We start from the raw sequence: 18,580 nt of genomic DNA on the forward strand, positions 1-18,580 counted from the left end.
CGACAGGTGCTCGCATTTTTCGGCATATTTCTCCAATACAGACGTTTTTTTAGCACACATTCAGATTAGCATTTTCACGTTACTTTGCGGCCACACTTTGCGCGCGCCCTGAACTTTAGGGGGCTAATATCAGTGAAACTTAGGAGTCATTGCAACTTTACAGATTTCTTGTTTCAATTTGTAAAAGTTACGAATCACAATCTTTCATCGCAGCTTTACGAATTCACAATTTTGACCAATTATTTAAAATGTTATGAAATTAAAGTTGCATTGACCCCTTAACTAACCGGCGAACGTTAAGCTAACTTCCAAATTGCTCAACCCCTCAAACCATGTGAAAACAATTGGATCAATGAACTTGAGAATAGCATTTGTCTACGCATATCAAATTCCGTCTTTGAAGTTTGATGGAATAAAGAACAAAAAAGCGTTTGGGAAATCTTTCTTTTTTTTCGGCGCATTCTCAAGTCAAAAAGAAAGGGAGTTAGAAAGATATTCATAAGCAAACAAAAGCCATCGACAGTTTGGCTATTTATATGGGAAATTTTCAAAGGGGAGAAAAGAAACATTTTATGTACATTGTATTCCTTTCTCCATCACCGCAATTTCGCATCATATTCTTCTTTCAATCCGCCATGAGACTCTCTTTTTCCTTGTATCTCATCATTTCATAGTCTTATAAACTCATACGCATCACGGTGCTATTTATTGCATACCATAAAAGAGGCCTTCTTTTAGTAGTAAAAAGTATCATGATGAAAAAGAGCGGCAAGGAAACACCCACATGAGAGATTTTTATGGACGGATTGCCCATCTTGTGAGCATTTTCTTGATAAATGATTGACCTGTGAGCTAAATCCGAAGGGGCATCGAGAAAATTGGGTTCATCAAAGCGTCACGTTCCCCCGATTAGAAGCCCTGGAAAATCCCTCACAACACGCCCGCAAAGTCATACAGTAGTCTAGCTATAAATCAACTCACGTGGTGCATTGTTGTTGACTCTGGCATTCTTGGCATTTGCATTGTTGCCCGTTGTCTTATTTGGTGGTCCAAGATCACTGGGTGATGCTGTGATTGTGCGAACATCGCGCTTTTTTGCAGTACCTGCAAATGGAGAAGCCAAATTAATCAAACTTCTACTGTGGGTGGTCGCTTTCGAGGTGATTTCTTCTGATGAAATGTGCCATCGGGCGGCGAAGAAGACGTCAAGTCAACCTCCAACGTCTTAATGATGCCGCAATCCCACTCTCTTTGCTAGAAAGTTGAAACACAGAGACGTTCTTTGCATCGCCACATTGCGACTTTGATGCTAATTACCGAGGAGCTTTCTATGCCTAAATTGTTGTTCATTTAACATCCTTAGGTGAAATATTAGCCTTCATCTTCAAGGTGTCTTGAAACAGTCACTCAAGATTTCAGACTTTGGATGTTTAAACAAAGATTATTGCCTCGAAAATTACATAGCAAATACTTATTAAAGCTGAAGATGCCAAACCTTGTATAGATTTTTGCATAACACCTAATTAATCAGTAAATAGCCAAAGTTCGCTTTCTAAAATTAAATGTCAACAAGAGTGAAAATTCATCCCACATCATTACCATTTTAAAATTCCAGCCTTTAAATCTCTAAAATTGTCCAGCAGACATAAACATTGCAAACTCTTTGTTGCATATTCTGCTGTGCCGAAATGAAAGTCTAAAATTAAGCGGATTGTTAATTTACATTGCAATTCTGCTTCTCTTGAATAACATTTTCTCCCATTTTTTTTTTGTTTGTTTCGTTCTGGGAGAATTTTCCACAATTGTGGGCATGAAAATGCGCTGCAACAAAGTGCATCGGAAGACAACATTCGAGGCAATAGAGGAAGCTAATGAATAGAAGACGATGAATAACGGAAAAATAAACAAAGCACTGATTTAAAGTCCAACCCTCGAAGGCAAAAAATGTGCCTTTGCAGCACTCTTCTTGGGAATATTTTCACTCAAACGACAGGCACACTTGTGAATGTCTAAATAATTAACTCTTTCGGTGCACAAGATCAACGCAATGTCATCTGAATGGAGTGATGACTTCTGGAGGACAGAAACCAAAGAGATTCTCGAGGGAAATTGACAAGAGAGATAGGAAAAAAAAGCTGAGAAGCAGAGTGATAACATTTACGACCTGTGAGTGAATCTTGAGATGCATTTGAGGAGAAGACGGAGCGTATAAAACAGAAAACGAGACTATTCAAATGTAATTGCTTCCATCCGATTCCCAGTGACACTTTCACAGTCAGTCTGTCACTTCTGCTGGGGCTGCAGAGACTCTCAAAGGCACTCTCTCGTCAGATGGGACGAGAAAGGGCGCTTAATGGTCCATGGGAGAGATTGATAGTGGGAATAGACGCATTCCCAGGCTTCTTACCTCGCTTGGTTCTCTTGCCAAAAGTCCCAAAGCGCTCCCTTTCAATCACTTGAGCATGAACATATCGCTCCGAAGCGGATCTCGTCAGTTTCTCCTTTGAACCATTTGCTCCCATTTTCGGTGTACGCCACACATTGGGACTCAGCAACGCCTTGGCATTCTACCAAATGGTCCGCGACGCGCACTTGACGCAGGATAATCCATTTCTCCACTTTGGACCACACACAGAAACTGAATTCAATTACAAAACCAGTCACAATTAGCGTTGATTAATTGATCACCCAGCGACTCTGTGATTCTGTGTGCAACCTCAATAGACTTTTATCACTAAATTCAATCTTCCACGCTACATTAATCTCTTTTGTCTACACCAGGCAGTTTATCTCGCAATTTTGCATTAAATGTAACTGCGGCGTAATTATAAGAAATCCCATCTTCAGATCAATTTCCTGCAACCCCGCAATGATTATCGGCCTCATCTTCTTCTCCTCATGATGCTGAGGCTATTAAACAATCAGCGAGCGAGATTGATGCCCAAGAGCTTCAATGAAGAACTCCAACACACAGCATTGGATGTAAGTCGACAATTTTATATTGATCATTTTGAAGACGCAGTCATTAGTGCCTTGATGTCTCATTAATTCTCATCAAAGTGTCACTTTCGACATCCACGCGGCGGAGATTTTCGTGGAACATCCACAAAGCGAAGTTGTGTGTTTGTTTATTATTCCCCAGCATATGATGTTGACAATCGCCTCAAAACATGCAAGCGTAGGGAAGAAAATTCTCTGAATATTTCGTGAAATTTATGTAAGAAGCTCAGAAATCAGCCTAAACTCCGTTGCAAATTCCCCACGTTTTCCCTGAAATATTTCCGAAATCTCTTCGCCTAAATCACTATTTTGGATGCATTTTAGAGCGACCGCGAGAGTTTGTGTGAAAATATTAAAATAGATTCTATGAGCTTTCTGCCCCAATTCTTCTCATCTTACACAAAATATTTCGCAATCCAAAATTAGATAATCTTATAAGCAGGAAAACGAGGATCACAGATCCGCATCCAGGTGATTTAGCCTCAACTGCCATCAACTGATTGACGGCAGAAATAAAGAGATTAAGCGAAACGTTCTGCTAAAAATGTCAATCATTCCAAAAATCTCAGCAGAAAAATCTTCCACTGCTCTGTGATTCATGTCCATCCTTCAGAGATATTGACCGATTCTGTCGATCTATTTCTGTTCTTCCCTCCCAGCAATTTTCAATCTCACTCAACCCACCGATCGAGAATGACAAATCTGCAGTTTAGGCCATGCCGAAAAAGACATGCAAAACCACTGGATTCTCAGTGCGCGCGACTATTAATAGCCAGAATTCACCAGAATACATATCCGATCGTCTCATGTTCTCATGCATTAGCATAGAGTCTGGGCTTTGTGCAATAATTCACAAGAACTTCCCCATCGAGACAGTTGTAAACAGATGTTCCTTCTGCAAGGAGGATGGAATTGTGTGTCAGAAACACCCGGAATTGACGATGTTTTTGCAAGCATCGCAGAGCATCTGCAATTGCTCCCTCATGTACTCCAGAAAATACATTGTAAGCCAGCAAAGTATGGAGTTATGAGGCGGAAAAGTAATAAAATTACTCTACAGACTTCTCAAATTGATTATATTTCCAACAGATCACAGAATGAATTGAGTGAATGATGAAGCGAAAAATTAGTGTGCAAAGAAATCAATTTTTGCCAATGTGAAACAGGAGAATATTAATTTGATGAAAATTCAAGTCAAATCTGTATTGTCCAGAATGAGTGATTTTGACTCAGAGCCCCATTAATTTGCACAGTTTCGAGCCCCTTTAGCATGAAATGCTACACCCACTAAATGCACTTCCGGCTGCCGCCACAGGAAATAATTGCAGGGTCACGTTTCCCACATTGTAGCTCGAATGACAATCTTTCTGTCTTGTTCAATATTGGCGCAGTTTGTTTTGATCGAACGTGTGTCTGTTTTCTTTTTTGGAACTCTTTGCCTCCGCACAATCCATTAGAAGGCAGAGAAAAGAGAAGAAATATTACGGTTTGACACTCACTCCATCAACAAGCGCCTCTCCTTTTGAGTCAACTCACTTTTTTCTCTCTCTCTATCACTCTCGAGAAAATATTCATTTTGGGGGAAATGTGTAACCCACATTTTTGATGTGAACTCGTCGGCTGCGCTTTAAGGCATGTGATGCTCATTTAACATCGACTGAGAGATGTTGTGTAACATTTAGTTCAACACACGCGTCAATTAGGGAAAGAAAAACACCGCGAAGGAGATTTCTATTAGGCCCCACGCAAGGTGACTTGAGGGAAATCCTTCAAATTTCTCTCCATGAATTTTGGATTATGTATTGAAAATCCTCAATTCACAGACGATCTCAATACCATGCAAACATCTCATGTTGACTGAGACTTCACCCACACAGAAAATTGACATGAATTGAACGCGATTCTCATTAATGCGGCCGGATAGAATGGAATAAATAAAATGGGGAGGGTCGTGGGATTAGAACAAGGTCAGCCGCTGGAACTGAACACCGGTTACAGCATAAAGCGCGTTTTCTTTCCATAATTAATTCCACTTACAATCCATCTCAGATGACGCCAAAATGCCACTCTCGAGAGCAACAATTGCAAACTGAGAATGAACAATTGGACAAGCCAGAGTGAGAGTGAGAAATGAGCAAGAACAGCAAATTTCCCACAGTTTCCAATTGCCACGAACAGAGATATAATCGCCACTATATTGGCTAAATGGTCTCAACCACCAAAGCTGGGATACAAAAGGTAACAAAAGCAGCTGTGGATTATATGGAACAAATGTTTGGTGTCGTTGCAATAAGCTACGTATAAAGTTTATTTAGCGGAAAATTTGCCCCGATAGCAGTGGAGTTGCGAAATATTTAGAGAAAAAAACCATTTAATGCATCACCATTTCTTGCTGAGCTCTGTTAATCGCAGAGGGAAAGTGAATAGCCGATTTTTGGGGTATTTTAAAGGCGAATTTTGATTTAATCAAGCAAAATTCACCAAAATTTAGAACATGTTTAGTTCAAACTCCTAAAATTAGGAGTCAAAAGCCAGAGCTTTAACGACAGGGCCAAAACAGGTTGCCTTATAGCGGCAATATATGGAGAAAATAATAAAAAATTTAAATATTTTAAAATTTAAATATATTTTAATTTTAATGAAATATTCAGAGAACAATCAAAAAATTAGTAAAATTTGTATGGAAAAATTCAAATTAAAAAACAATTACGAAAAAAAATTATTGAATAATCACAGAGTTAATGGTCTGAAATCGCGAATGATTTTCCCCTTGGTTAAACGACTAAAAGCACATAAAAATCAATATCAATTTGCACTCATAAAATTAACAAATACTTTTGGCGATAGTCAATAAAGGCAAAACGGAAAAAATGAGAAATTGATATCTTCCATATAAAGTCCTTTTCACTCTCAATCCTTATCTAAATGGCATTGCTCTCAATTAACTGGACAACTCTGCAATCATCATCATGAATATTTCGCACCACTTTTGGGATCATTCACCGCGCACACAAATCTCTTGTCGCGCTTTTTAAATTAGCAAACATATGAGAGATGTTGCGTCAAGCAAAGTGTTTTTATGTGAATTTTATTTGTCATGCGAGACTCCTCTCCTTGCCAATATTTAATTAACATATGGTGTGTATGTGCGCCTCCATTGGGGGCCGCCGTTTATCGACAGGAAAGGCAGAAAAAGATCCAGTGCGCTGTCGAGATGACAGTTGGACGCGATGTAAGAATGCTGTTCAGATACAAATCGCGCAAGATTGCAAGCTATTAATCTCTGATAACAGATAAACTTGACAGAAGAATTTAATCTCGAAAAGAGTCATTTATCATCAGACATTTTTTCCTCTCCTCCTAAACACACCTTTTCACCCATTCGCAACTCCCTGTCAAACACGCAGTAAATTCACGGTGACGAGATAAGCTATGGAATGTCTCAACTTCGCGACAGAAATTGTGGCTCCATTCCAGCTTATCACTCTGCACTCTTAAGATCTCTTTCTCTCCGCTTGAATAAATTCTCCAATAAATGTCTTATTAATCCGCAATGAAATAAAACATTTGAATGGAAAAAATGCCTCATGTTGTATTGCGGCTGATGATAAATCAACGTGAAAAACGTGCACAGAGATCTCAAGGAGTTTCGCCATTTTCATCGGTAGCAAAATATGGGTGAAAAGATATAGATTTGTACTGCGCTTGGCGAATTCTTCGCTGCCACAGATTAAGGCAGCGCTGGAGCTCCAGAAAATACCGAAAGAATTGACATAAATTGCCATAAACTACTCAACCCAATAACGTGTGGCACGTTTGGACTGTTGCTGATACTTCTCACACACTTATCCCGTGAGCTTTGCTCGTTTGATTTGTTGAATGGTCAACTGGAATTGATGAGGGAAATTTATTCGTTGTGTGTAGAGATCGACTTGGAGGCTGTTAAGTTACGCCTTTCATGTAGAAAATAATTTGTTTATCCATGAATATTTAAAATCCTTGACTCTAAAAATAGTTCGATAGTGAAAACTATCGTTTTATAATCTTGTCTCATTTTCATTTCATCTCAAATTGGAAGAAGTTCAAATTTCATCCAATTTTTCACCTTATTTTTCATTATTCTGGAGTTTTTCTGCCTATTTTCGAATATTATTTACTATATTATCTTCCAGATTACTATTTTATACCAAGATAACTTGTAAAAGTGCGTAAAATACGTGTAATTTAATCCCACTGGACTTGGTCAATAGCAATTTCACTCAATTGCTGAATTGCACGGAGACATGACCTCAAATGTATAACATATTGAATGCTAAAGAGTTATTTAACGCACACCATCCGGTGAGAGTTATGCAAAATTAGCAGTGCGTCTATTTTCTCAAGTCTCCGGTTGCACACAGAATCATCGAGAGAAGATTGTGACATATATTCGCTGTACCTAATTAAATAATTTCAGGTAAAACACACTTCACAGCAGTCGCATTTCCACATTGTAAATCATCATTCATGGGTGTAGAATTCACTCCTCAATTTACAGCCACGACGATGGTGTGTGACGAAAGCGAACCTTTTGATGAGAGATTCACATTTCACGCTTGTGAATGTTCTTCTCTTGTTCCTTCAGTCTCAACATCGGTGGTACATGAATCTGTGTTCTCATCTCCACGTCATCCCAAAGTTAGAATCTCTTCTCGCCACGAGAGAGAGAAAGATTGATGGCACCTCAATCGATTGTCTCAACTTTCACGCAGGTCAATGGATTGACGGAGTTTCAATTCTCCCGCACAAATCATTATGTTACATAATTTTGGAACACTTTTTGAAACACACTCTCTGTCCCGCTATTGCTTCATTGGCATGAAAGAAAACATCACATCATCGCACTCTCGTGAAGGGCGAAGAAAAAAACACTGAGACTTTTCCGAGCGATAAGAAGATAAACAAGAAACTTTTAATTTGTTGACACGAAACTTTCCAACCAAGCAACTTCACTCCGATCATCAGCGGCCAAAGTATATACACAGCAGCGAGTCTTCAGGGAGTCACACATGCTAATACTGAGCACTGCGAGCAGAGAGATTCCCGATGAGCCTCTGTGGAGAGACTGAGATTGAGTCTACGCGGGAAGACGGCAGAGTCAGAACTGGTGATCGCGAGTGTGGCGAGGTCATCAGTAACTTCACGTCTTCGCGGATTTAGCGTATGGATGTGGTTGAACTTGTACAGTCGACGGCGCTCTGCGTGTTGGAGCGTGGCTTTTTGTCTCTGCCATGTCCCTCGAAAAAGCCCAGTTGTGTGTACAACAAAATACCCAAAGAGATTCTTGTTGGCGGACACACAAGAGTTGAACAACAAAAAAAAACAGTTAATTTTAAAGTCGCGCCGCTTCTGTGGACAAAAAACCCCAGAGAAAACTCATGAAGAGGCGACAAGAATCCTATGGAAACACTTTTATAAATTCCCCAATTTATAAAATATGCAAATCCAACAAGAACTACACAATAAATGGCAAAAATACCAACACAACATAGTGTCGATGGCAAATCACGAGAACCGGCGGCGAAACCTCGACAATGGGAACAATAAACAGTGAAAATTCAATGAATGTGTGATATTAAATTCAGCCGGTGCAACACAATACAGAAAATGCCGTACACCTCCGGAAGCACGTGAATAAGAAGCCCCAAAAGACAGCAGCACTTCTCTAATTACCACCCAGAGTTATTTCATTCATCCCGCGCCATTCAATTAGTCAACCGTTGATTTTCACACCGTCGTTGTGGATTTCTTTCCTTCCCGAATACATTTTCTCATATCCCAGCGAATGCACTTAGCTGAGAATTTCAATGTGCTCGAAAATCTGCTCGCAAAAGCGCTTGTTTTAGGTCAAAGTGCTAGCATTACTTGGAAAAGGTATCTAAAAGTACTTCAGATAGTTCAGTAAACGTAACAACATCATGATCAAATAATATGAACGTTTGTATGATCGCTTATCCATCCCATTTTCATTTCATATATTGTTTGAGTGCTTCTTATATGAGAGTTGCTTGATTGTTAGCACTTTGACTCAGCATTAAATCAACTGAAAAACATGCTGAGTTTAGGTCAATGTGTTTGCTGGGATCATCTTAACGTGCAACGCCGAATTCTTGCATTTTAGAGAGAAAATATCTGCCATACATTGCACTCTCTCGTTGTTTTATAACAATCGTGAGTGCGAGGGAAAAGTCGGATAGGTAAATATTGAGGTGCGTGTTTCTTCACCTTGTTTGTTGTACAAGAATTACACTTGTTTGCCTGTTTCACCTGTCGCCCACATTTTACCACATTTTGCCACAATCCAGGAGATGAAATCTATCAGACATAAAGTAAATTGAATTGCACCATTGAATATAGTGTCACTATCAATTACACAATGATGAATATCAAATGAAGAGAGTGTTTGTACACTCAGAAACTTCTTGCGAGAAACACACTCAGAAGAATATGAAAGAGACGGCTTAACATCTTGTCGAAACCTTCTAAAAATTTCTCTTTTTATACCCACAATTTCACCCACATTTCTTATTTCATTGTCTTTCAATTTCAATATGTCTTTACTTCAAGCATAATAGCATGTATTCAAATATCTTTTTCCATAAATATCCTCTGCGAACCTCCAGATGCGCTATCTCTGCGAAAATTATGGGGAAATTTATTTCAATGAAGACATTAAATGCAAAAATAGTGCATCTGAAGGCACACAAAATTGAGGAAATTGGGAAAAATGCCAATACGCAGTGAGTGAAATGGACTTTTGCATAGTCGTAAATTTCTGTGAAATATTGCATCTTCACAATGCAATATAAACTTATGCAACACTCACGAAATATTGATTGATATTCCACATAATGCTCTGGCAAGTGTTTCAGAGATTCTATCTGTCGAGCTCTTGGGTGAACAAATTATATGTGCACCGCAGGATGACAATAAACATATTCGTCGAGGCGACAAATCGAGTAAATCCATTAAGTATGAAATATTGAGGGCGAAAGAAAGTTCGAGAGAAGGAAAAAGTCTTCCGTGATGCCTTTGGCTCCATATTTCACCAATAAATTATGAAATTCAGGAGAAAGAGGCCTTAAGATCTATCTATATTTAGCAATTTATCACACTCTTTGTGCATCCACAAGTGCGCAAAGTGAGGCTCTTCATCTTTTCCGATGTGGAGAGGAAGGAAAGTCTCCACCAGAGCCAGGAAGGCACGAATCATGGCAGTGAGATGCAATATATTCAAGAGAGACGCTCAACAAAAATAGAGGGAAAACTAAAACACTTGTTTCCATCATTGTGAGCATGATTAACTACAATTTGACTGCACACAAAATGGGGCATATTAGAAGATCACTCATTATGATAAATCGAGATTCGTAAACTGAACGGAAATTATAGGAAAATCTTGAGGAAAACCCACCCATTCAATATATTTAAATGCACTGAGAGATTCCAGATGCAAAATGGAAAGCATTTCAGGCATTTCAAATTGAATTCAGACTAATTGAGAGCAAAATTAATTGAACTTCCTCTCTAATTCTAATCAATATCTTTTACTTCCCCATGAGAATATTTCCCTCAATTCCCATTATTTTTGCCTCCCCTCCGCATCACAGCACCCCAATATTATTATTTCTTTCTCATTCACTACAACCCACACTCTCTTCTGGTTTTATGGCAATTTCAATACACTGTAGCCGCATTAGCCCAATTTCTTGCGCAACACAGAGAAAATAATTGAGTGAAAAAATTGCCTCAATGGCCCAGCTCTATAAAATAATGATTACACGTCCTGGAAAGACTGATAGTAGCCTCAATTTTATTTGTGCTGTGGCCCAACAACAAATAAACTATTAAAATTAGATTTATCGATCATTTGCACGATGTTACATTCGACGAGAGAAAAGCATGAAAAATATTTGTGGCCACACATACGAAGGAATCTAATCACTATCGATTTCTCACGTTAAAGAAACACGCTGTTTCCCCATTCATCGAACCAATAACTCACTGATATTCCTCTCTCTTCCTTCCAGTCTTTTCCACCATAACCCGAGGCACTTGTAATTAATAAAGTTGTAGTGTGAGAAACATTGAAACTTACGTGATAAGATAGAAGACTTGGGTTGCAGTTTCGGCGAACAACCACCTCCGGAAACACTCAAGTCACTCTGTGAACTCTGCTGGCTGTCTTTGCTGTAAGTCCGTCCCCTGGAACAGAAATGCCACACAATTCACGACAATTCCATCAAAATTAGCAAAGGAAAATTCCCACAAACAGTCGCGATAAACACTAAAACAATGCGAAGAATTCTATTCATAGTCCAAGAGAGCATTTTCAAAGGGAAAAAAAGGGAATTTCTTGAGAAATAAAGAACGCCAATCTTATCAGTGATCTACCTCAAAACTTATCGTGCACACGTCAACAAAAACTGAGAGGTCTCTTTATAGGTCATTTAAGTCCACTCAAACAGTGGCTGGTTGTCTGCCTTATCTCGAGATTTCAACACTCAATAAAAATTTTAATCACCATTTAACGAAAGTGTTTAAAATTTCCACCGAAGCTTACAATTTCACATCATCACTTATTTTGTGTACACCCAAATATAAAATCATGATAAGACGCTAAATATTTCCAGTTTAAATATTAGATAATATAAAATGACCTGCACAAGGGAATGATGATTAGATAAAAATGATAAGAGAAAAGTGAGAAAGAGAAATGCATTAGAAACTTACCGCTTGGCAGCAATTGTCAATCTCTTTGGCGAATTCTGCTCTGTGCTGCTGCCCGTGGCCGAAATCTTACTCGATCCTCGCGACAGTCCACTAAGCACTTTTGACTTCACTTCACTGATGTTCAGCTTTGTCTTCCCAGTTGTCTTTCCCTCGGCAATCTTGTTCATCACGCCGTCCCACTTGTTAGGCGGCCTGATCTTCTTCGGCACCTTGTTCTCCTGATTCTCCATGTCACTGTCGTGGGCACTGCGCTGACTGCCCGTGGTGTTGGAGCGCTTGATGGTCTTACCGGTGCTCACCTCACTCTTGGCGTGCTTTCTATTGGGACTCACTTTCTTCACTGTTCGCTGACTGGCGATTGAGCTCTTATCAGTCGCCGTATCGCCCGGGTTCGCCGATTTCTGTGGCCCACGACACTCAGCGATAGCTTCCACTGCATCATCGGCCGCCTTATCCGTGGTCACGTCCACGGAGGCCGCCTGAACGCCCGGCGACGACTGGAGGACTTGCGAAGGCTGGCTAGGAGTCAAGGAGGCCGGCGATTGGCTGGCACTCGCCTTCTTCTGGCTGCCACACTCTGTGCTCCCATTGCTCTGCAGAGTGTCTGTGGATCCATCCGGAGACATGTCATTCTCAGCCAGGCGATGAGTGAAATCCTCATCTGCTCTGTTGTCCACATCCGTGAAGATTCCGCTGGATTCCATGCAAGAATCATCGCCCTGCTGAGGCTGATTGATGTACACATTGGCAGCTTGCATGGACGGCCCATACAGCTGGCCATCGATCACTTGCGCCCTCCTGTCGCCGCCGCGCTGATGATGGAAGATGTCGTCAGCATCGCTCTCGGTGAAGAAGTCCGAATCCGTCATGGGATCCTGCCTCCGCGGAACAGGAGCGTTGAATGCCTGCACGTTGGGCGCCGCTGCAGCCTTTGCTCGTGGTCCATTGGACGGGGAGTGATCAGCCCCGCGGCTAGCCGGTCTGGACATCTCACCATCGCCCTGATATCCCGTGTCCAGGCTCGTAATGCTCGTCACACTGGTGATGAAACTCACCGAGACCTTCGAGGCGACAGACTTGGTCATCTGATCTGTCTTCGGATCTGAATCTGTCTGTGAAACCTCCTGATATTGTCCCGGCGGTTGCTGTTGACTCTGCTGCACCATCACATCTGCCGTATCCGTTTTCACGGCCACCGGATCAAGGGGCAGCTCCTCAGGCGAAGGCGTCTGATCCACTCTGCACTGGTGCATTGACAGCTTATGCTCAACTGACAGGGAATTCACTTGCGCCAGAGGCAATTCAAGATTGTTCGAGTCAAGAAACTCCTTCATCTGGTCGGGCGTCAAAATACCCAAACTTTCGTCCATCTCGAAGGAATTTTGCTTATGCAAAGACGTCACTGGTGACTTGGTGGCCTTCCCCGAGGAAGCAAGCGAAATGTCACACAGCTCAATGGAGCAATCCAGTGTACAATCCGTGAGATCCAGGCCAAAGGAGAAGCGTGGCTTCGCCTTAAGCTCGTCACTGGCATCCACAAGCGTCTTATCCGGATCCTTTGGGCTCTGCATAAGCGCATTTGTCACATTCGTCAGCTTTGTAAAAGTTCTCTGGTCATTTGCGGGTCTTCCCTCAGTCACAGACAATCCGAGAAGGTTTTCCGCACTCACTGCCGGACTCTTCGTCGCATTGCAGACATCGTACGTGAGTTGCAGTGGATTATCACCACCCTGATCCCCAATACTGCTCATGTTGAAGGTGAGATGAGGCGCCTCTTCACTCCTCGGCGTGGAATTCTGCCTCGCGTGGTGGCTGACGTCGAAGGTTGAGTGAAAGATTTGCTTATCACAGTCTTCGGGTGTGAGAATGCCTCGATTCCTCGAGATTGTCGCATCCAGGGCCAGTTCATCGTCCTGCAGCGCCAAGTGATCTGTACTGCCCACCAGACTTATCGTCTCATCCACCAGCATCTCGCATTCCTCCTCCATGGCGAGCGCTGGAGTCCTTTTAGCGTTGATGTTCTCATTTGAGCATGATTTCGGCACCTCAAATGTCGTCTTGAGGCTCCGCCCGCCAATTGTGGGCGCAAGATTGAGCACTCCCGGCCGCAGGCGACTCGCTGGCGCTCCTCTGAGCAGATTCGGAGCGAATTTGCCCAACTTGGATGGTATCTTGCCACCGCCCAGGCTCACCGGAAGCGCACTTCTGGCAGACAGGCCATTTATCCGTGGTATTCGTGACTGTGTTGATTCCTGGCAAGGAGAGGGAAAATTACCAAATTAATACACTTTTTAAATTTTAAACTGAATTTCAGAGAGTCAATAGAACGCGCGCACGGCATTCAAATAGCCTCATTTTCATACTAATTCGCCTGAATTCAAGCAACTACACTCGCGGGTAAAATTTTCATGACGTGCGGCATCAGTTGAAGAGCTTTTCGCCCAACTTTCAGTCCATTTCACGCTCCCACCCATCCAGATATTATCGTGTCAATAAAACAGAACGACGAAGATGCTCGAGAAATTGTGAATGAACCATAATTTTCTGTGTTCCACTCAATTTTCTCACTTTTGCCGACTTCCCCATCATCGCCCAAAGGAAAGTGAACAGACAGGCGAGGAAATTAGTGGAAGTTTCTTGCGAAAAGAAAAGTTCAACATCACGACTATTGCGACGACTTACCCTTGGCCACACAGATGAGCCACCCACGAAGGGAAGCCACCTAATTGAATTTTCAAATATCACACAAGAGGCAAAATGGGTATTTAGTCACCATCATTGGCATGAGCATTTTCCCTTCATCAAACATTCACACGCGGAGAGACCTGAAATTTCCAAAAGACCTCTGATTATGAATGACGTGTCATGAAACATTAAGGACACATTTCACTGAGTGGAAATTAATTTCACACTTGCGAAGCTCCGAAGGGTGTATTTTGATGGAATCAATATGCCAAGAAATTTGGTCAAAGGACGTGAGATGAAATTGAGAGACATTCATTTTCGGGTGAGTTTCCAATTAAAACTTTCTCACTTTTTTGGCTTTCATGTTGAATATTGAAATTATAAATTTATTGAATTGTATTGAGTTTGATTCCTTCATGTAAGAGGGAATTTTAGGTTCCTTTAGTGCATTCAAATTCCCGATGAAATATGACAAAACCAACAAATTCCATATCAATTTCAAACAGAAAACATTTTACTCCTCATCACATATTATGTGTCCATTATGTTGTCGCAAATGTATCGAATATTAATTAATTGTACGAACTTTCCCACCCACATTTGTTTGATTACAATTGAATATATCAATTAGCGATTCAATATTGTAACTTGATATTGGTTCAAAGCATAGAATGGGTAAATTTTAGAATATTACTGGAGCGATTCTCACTCAAATTGGGGAATTTTAAATTTCAAACATGTAAAAGTTTAAAAATCCAAATGAATAAGAAAAAACAGCCCTTGTTAGCCCCTTAACTAGTAAATAAATCCGTTCTAAACTCTGTGTTTTATACTCCTAAAACACATTTTTAACATTCATGTGTTTGACTGGGAATCGCTCCAAACATAACACTATTTGATTATAGTTTCACTGATACTTGAGAATATTTTATAAACAAAAAGGAGTGCTAATTAAGCAATTAGTAATAATACAAGGAACCATTCGACTGATTGTGAAAATGATGATGTGACAAGCAGTCGTTTTCCCTTGGCAATATTGGGATTTCGCATGAAAAGCTGTAATAATCGTTGAAATGTCTTGCATGGCCGCAAATCAACAGATTTTCTAATTTCTCTGAGTGTATCGCATGAATTTGAGCTTCTCACCGTTTCCCATACTTCGCCACTCTCTGTGCAATTTAAAGCAATTGGGACCCATAATTGCTCAAAGCCAAACACTTTTTCTCCCTCCGCAAATATGCATTGAGCACTGCGGGAAATGTTTTTTTTTCTACTCTTCCACAAGGAGTTTCCCCAGAAATATTTAATGAATACTCTTTTTTTGCATCATGTTAACAAATAAAAAGAAGAAGCTTTCAAAATCAAGGTTGATTCTCATCGCTTTGACGCTCTTTCCTTCGTCTGAATTATTAATGGGATTTCGGAGAGAGTGTCGAAAAATGAACATCTCTATATAATATTGAATGATGAATAACCGTTTAATTACATTTTGCGAAATTCAACATCACTAAATCTACTTAGCCGAAGAGACTCACAATAAAATTGTCCGAGAGGTTAAAATCAATCTGCCGGCACTCGTGAGTGGTGGTAAAACATTGGGAAAGCTCTTTCGGAGGGGGCACAAAAAGGCCAGACATGAGCATTATTAAAACTTACATAACACATGTTTTTCACTACGCAGTTTTGTTACGCATTTGTGGTGCTTTTTTTCACACATTGTAGAAGAAGTTGAAATTGCCTTTGAGACCCTCCCAGAGCTGGTATTAAAACATGAAATTGACAATTTCCACACACACACATTTCCGCTCATGGAAACTCTCCCCAAAGTGCACAACACAATTTGTTACAAATAAAAAGCCGATCCGACAGAAAGTTCCATCTTCATTGATGAGACAGGAAAAAGACCACAGAAAATTGCCACATGATATACAATTTCTGACGATGGAGCGTCAAAGGCGGGGAGAATCTAACGAAAAATATTTACTTTCCCACAAAAAACTCCCATAGAAGAGTGCTGAAGCGAGAGAAAAATCCACCGAATCAATCAATAAACTGGCAATTATTACGTAAGGAAGTACAAGAAATGTCTATGAATAAATAAATATTTCATGGAAATTTGCTCGCTGTCCCCATCGCCTTATGCTCACGAGATGGAAAATCACATGAGCTCGCGAAGGTGAAGAGAGACAGACAAGTGTCCGATATGTCAATCTAATGTCAATTATTAATATTGCACCGCGCGTTAAAAGTGAAATGCCAAGAATGGCGCGTGAAACTGGAAAACCTGCTCCTTTCCATTTCTTAATTTCATCATCATCATCATCAACCGTGCCGAGAAGCCCCAGAAGTGTCCATCATTGGATTCTCTCTCGACAGTCACTCAGGCATTCTCACGATTCTGTCAATGCGATGCGGTTGTTTGCTGATATTTTAATATCTCTTTTATATTATTCACACTCCAACACTTTTGCTGTGGTGTCTGTTTGACCATGAATTTTGAGTTAAGTAAATAACACATGATAAGATCTCCGTGCTTTTATTGTTTGCCGCATTTTCATTTCCAATCACTCTTTTTGCCAATCACCCAAACACGCACCCACAATGCAAGACTTCGATAGCGATAACTTTGGCGAAACTACTAAATTTACAGAGAAGAAACAACAGCCGCCCAGTCAATTATTAGACCAACAAGCAACTTCGCTCTGACGAGCGAAAAGCAAACAGTGTTTGCAAAGAGTGTTTCTTTTTATTCACATCAAAGCCTAAAGGTGTTATTGTACTTTTAAATAAGCGTCTATTTATGCAGAAAATTATCAGTGCACAAAGAATTACGCAAAAGTCACAGATAATTGAATTTGTCGAATAAATCTAGAGGAAAGATATTAAGTTGCTGCGAATTGTATGATTTTATTATTACGTTTTCGGAGTAAACTGGAGAATTCTCTCTCATTTCACTCAATTACCATGAGTGAACTATTGAAAATTGCCCCGCAATACCCTATCGATTTGCTTCACAACTAACACGTGAATATTCCATGAATTTTGCAAATGTATTCCTCAAACTCCCGCAGAAGACACATTTCCATTCTAAAATTCAAATCCGGATAAAATAAAGTGTTTTTGTCTTGTCTTTTCCCATAAATTTGAAGACCGATAACTTCCAGCGGATATTCCAATTTGATTTAATGAACGAAAACAGTTTTAATTTAAAATGAATGAAAGTAAAATTAATTTATTCATTCTACTTTTTAGTTTGTGGTAGAAGGAAAAAAAAACTGCGTGTGCAAAGGTCGTGAGAAACCTTCAATTTCCATGTGTAAGTAATAAAAGGCATTTGCATAAAATTGCATAGAGCTTCATTGACCTATCTTTTTTTTTCATTGTTAGAATGTGCGTTTGTCTTCGCGTCCGGACGAGCATTAATTCATAGAATTCACTGGTAGAAATCATCACAAAAATCATTCATTTTCACCATGTTTTAATTAAAAGCCTTTCTTTCTAACTTACATTTTGAAAAACAATAATAAATTACCAAAACGCTCCACTTTTCCCAAAGAATATTTATTCCCTGCGAGAGTCCATAAAGTGTCTGTCTATCAACATAAATCCGGCGAATCGTCAGATTACATAAATACAGAGAACGCATGCGTCTATTTGAGCAGAAATAGCATCAAGAGGTGCATTATAAAGTTGATCGAAACGTATAATTTCAAACATACAAATGAATTTGAGAATTTAATTTAATGCTGCTGTGTACTTAAGTCTTTTCCACGTCCATTGAATTAAGACGACTGGCGCAATTTCACATCCGTTCTTTGGCACATTCGCCACTTTACAATTGCGCGATAATTGCAGCTCGAATTCAGGCTTTTGCTGTGGCATCATGACAAATTCTACGTTATGTCTCAAATTGGAGGAAAACCACAAAAGGTGTATTACATCATCGAAGAAAATAAGCTTCATTCTCCCAACTGCAGAATGATAAATTTGTCAACAGAGTGAAATTGTGGTTATGAAAATCCCTCGAGCATGAACGATGTTTTCTAATTTTTCAGCTGCAAGCCAACATTGCTCGTTAGACACTTCTCAAGCCCCATATGTGAGCCTGGGCGATATCCAGGGA

At 40.2% G+C, this 18,580-nt stretch overlaps 1 protein-coding gene across 2 annotated transcripts in view; it reads right to left on the reverse strand.

Annotated features, from left to right (window-relative positions):
• LOC132261810 (uncharacterized) overlaps window positions 1–18,580 on the reverse strand; it is a 50,940-nt gene that overhangs the window by 18,535 nt on the left and 13,825 nt on the right. For both annotated transcript variants that reach the window (XM_059760801.1, XM_059760800.1), the window contains exons 2-4: window positions 11,773–14,024; window positions 11,138–11,244; window positions 982–1,104 (exon numbers count right to left, since the gene is read on the reverse strand). In XM_059760801.1, the coding sequence (XP_059616784.1) occupies window positions 982–1,104; window positions 11,138–11,244; window positions 11,773–14,024 (2,482 nt within the window). The remainder of the gene's footprint in view (window positions 1–981; window positions 1,105–11,137; window positions 11,245–11,772; window positions 14,025–18,580) is intronic.

The sequence above is a fragment of the Phlebotomus argentipes genome, unplaced genomic scaffold (assembly GCF_947086385.1).
Source record: "Phlebotomus argentipes unplaced genomic scaffold, Phlebotomus argentipes genome assembly contig_15, whole genome shotgun sequence".
NCBI lineage: Eukaryota > Metazoa > Arthropoda > Insecta > Diptera > Psychodidae > Phlebotomus > Phlebotomus argentipes.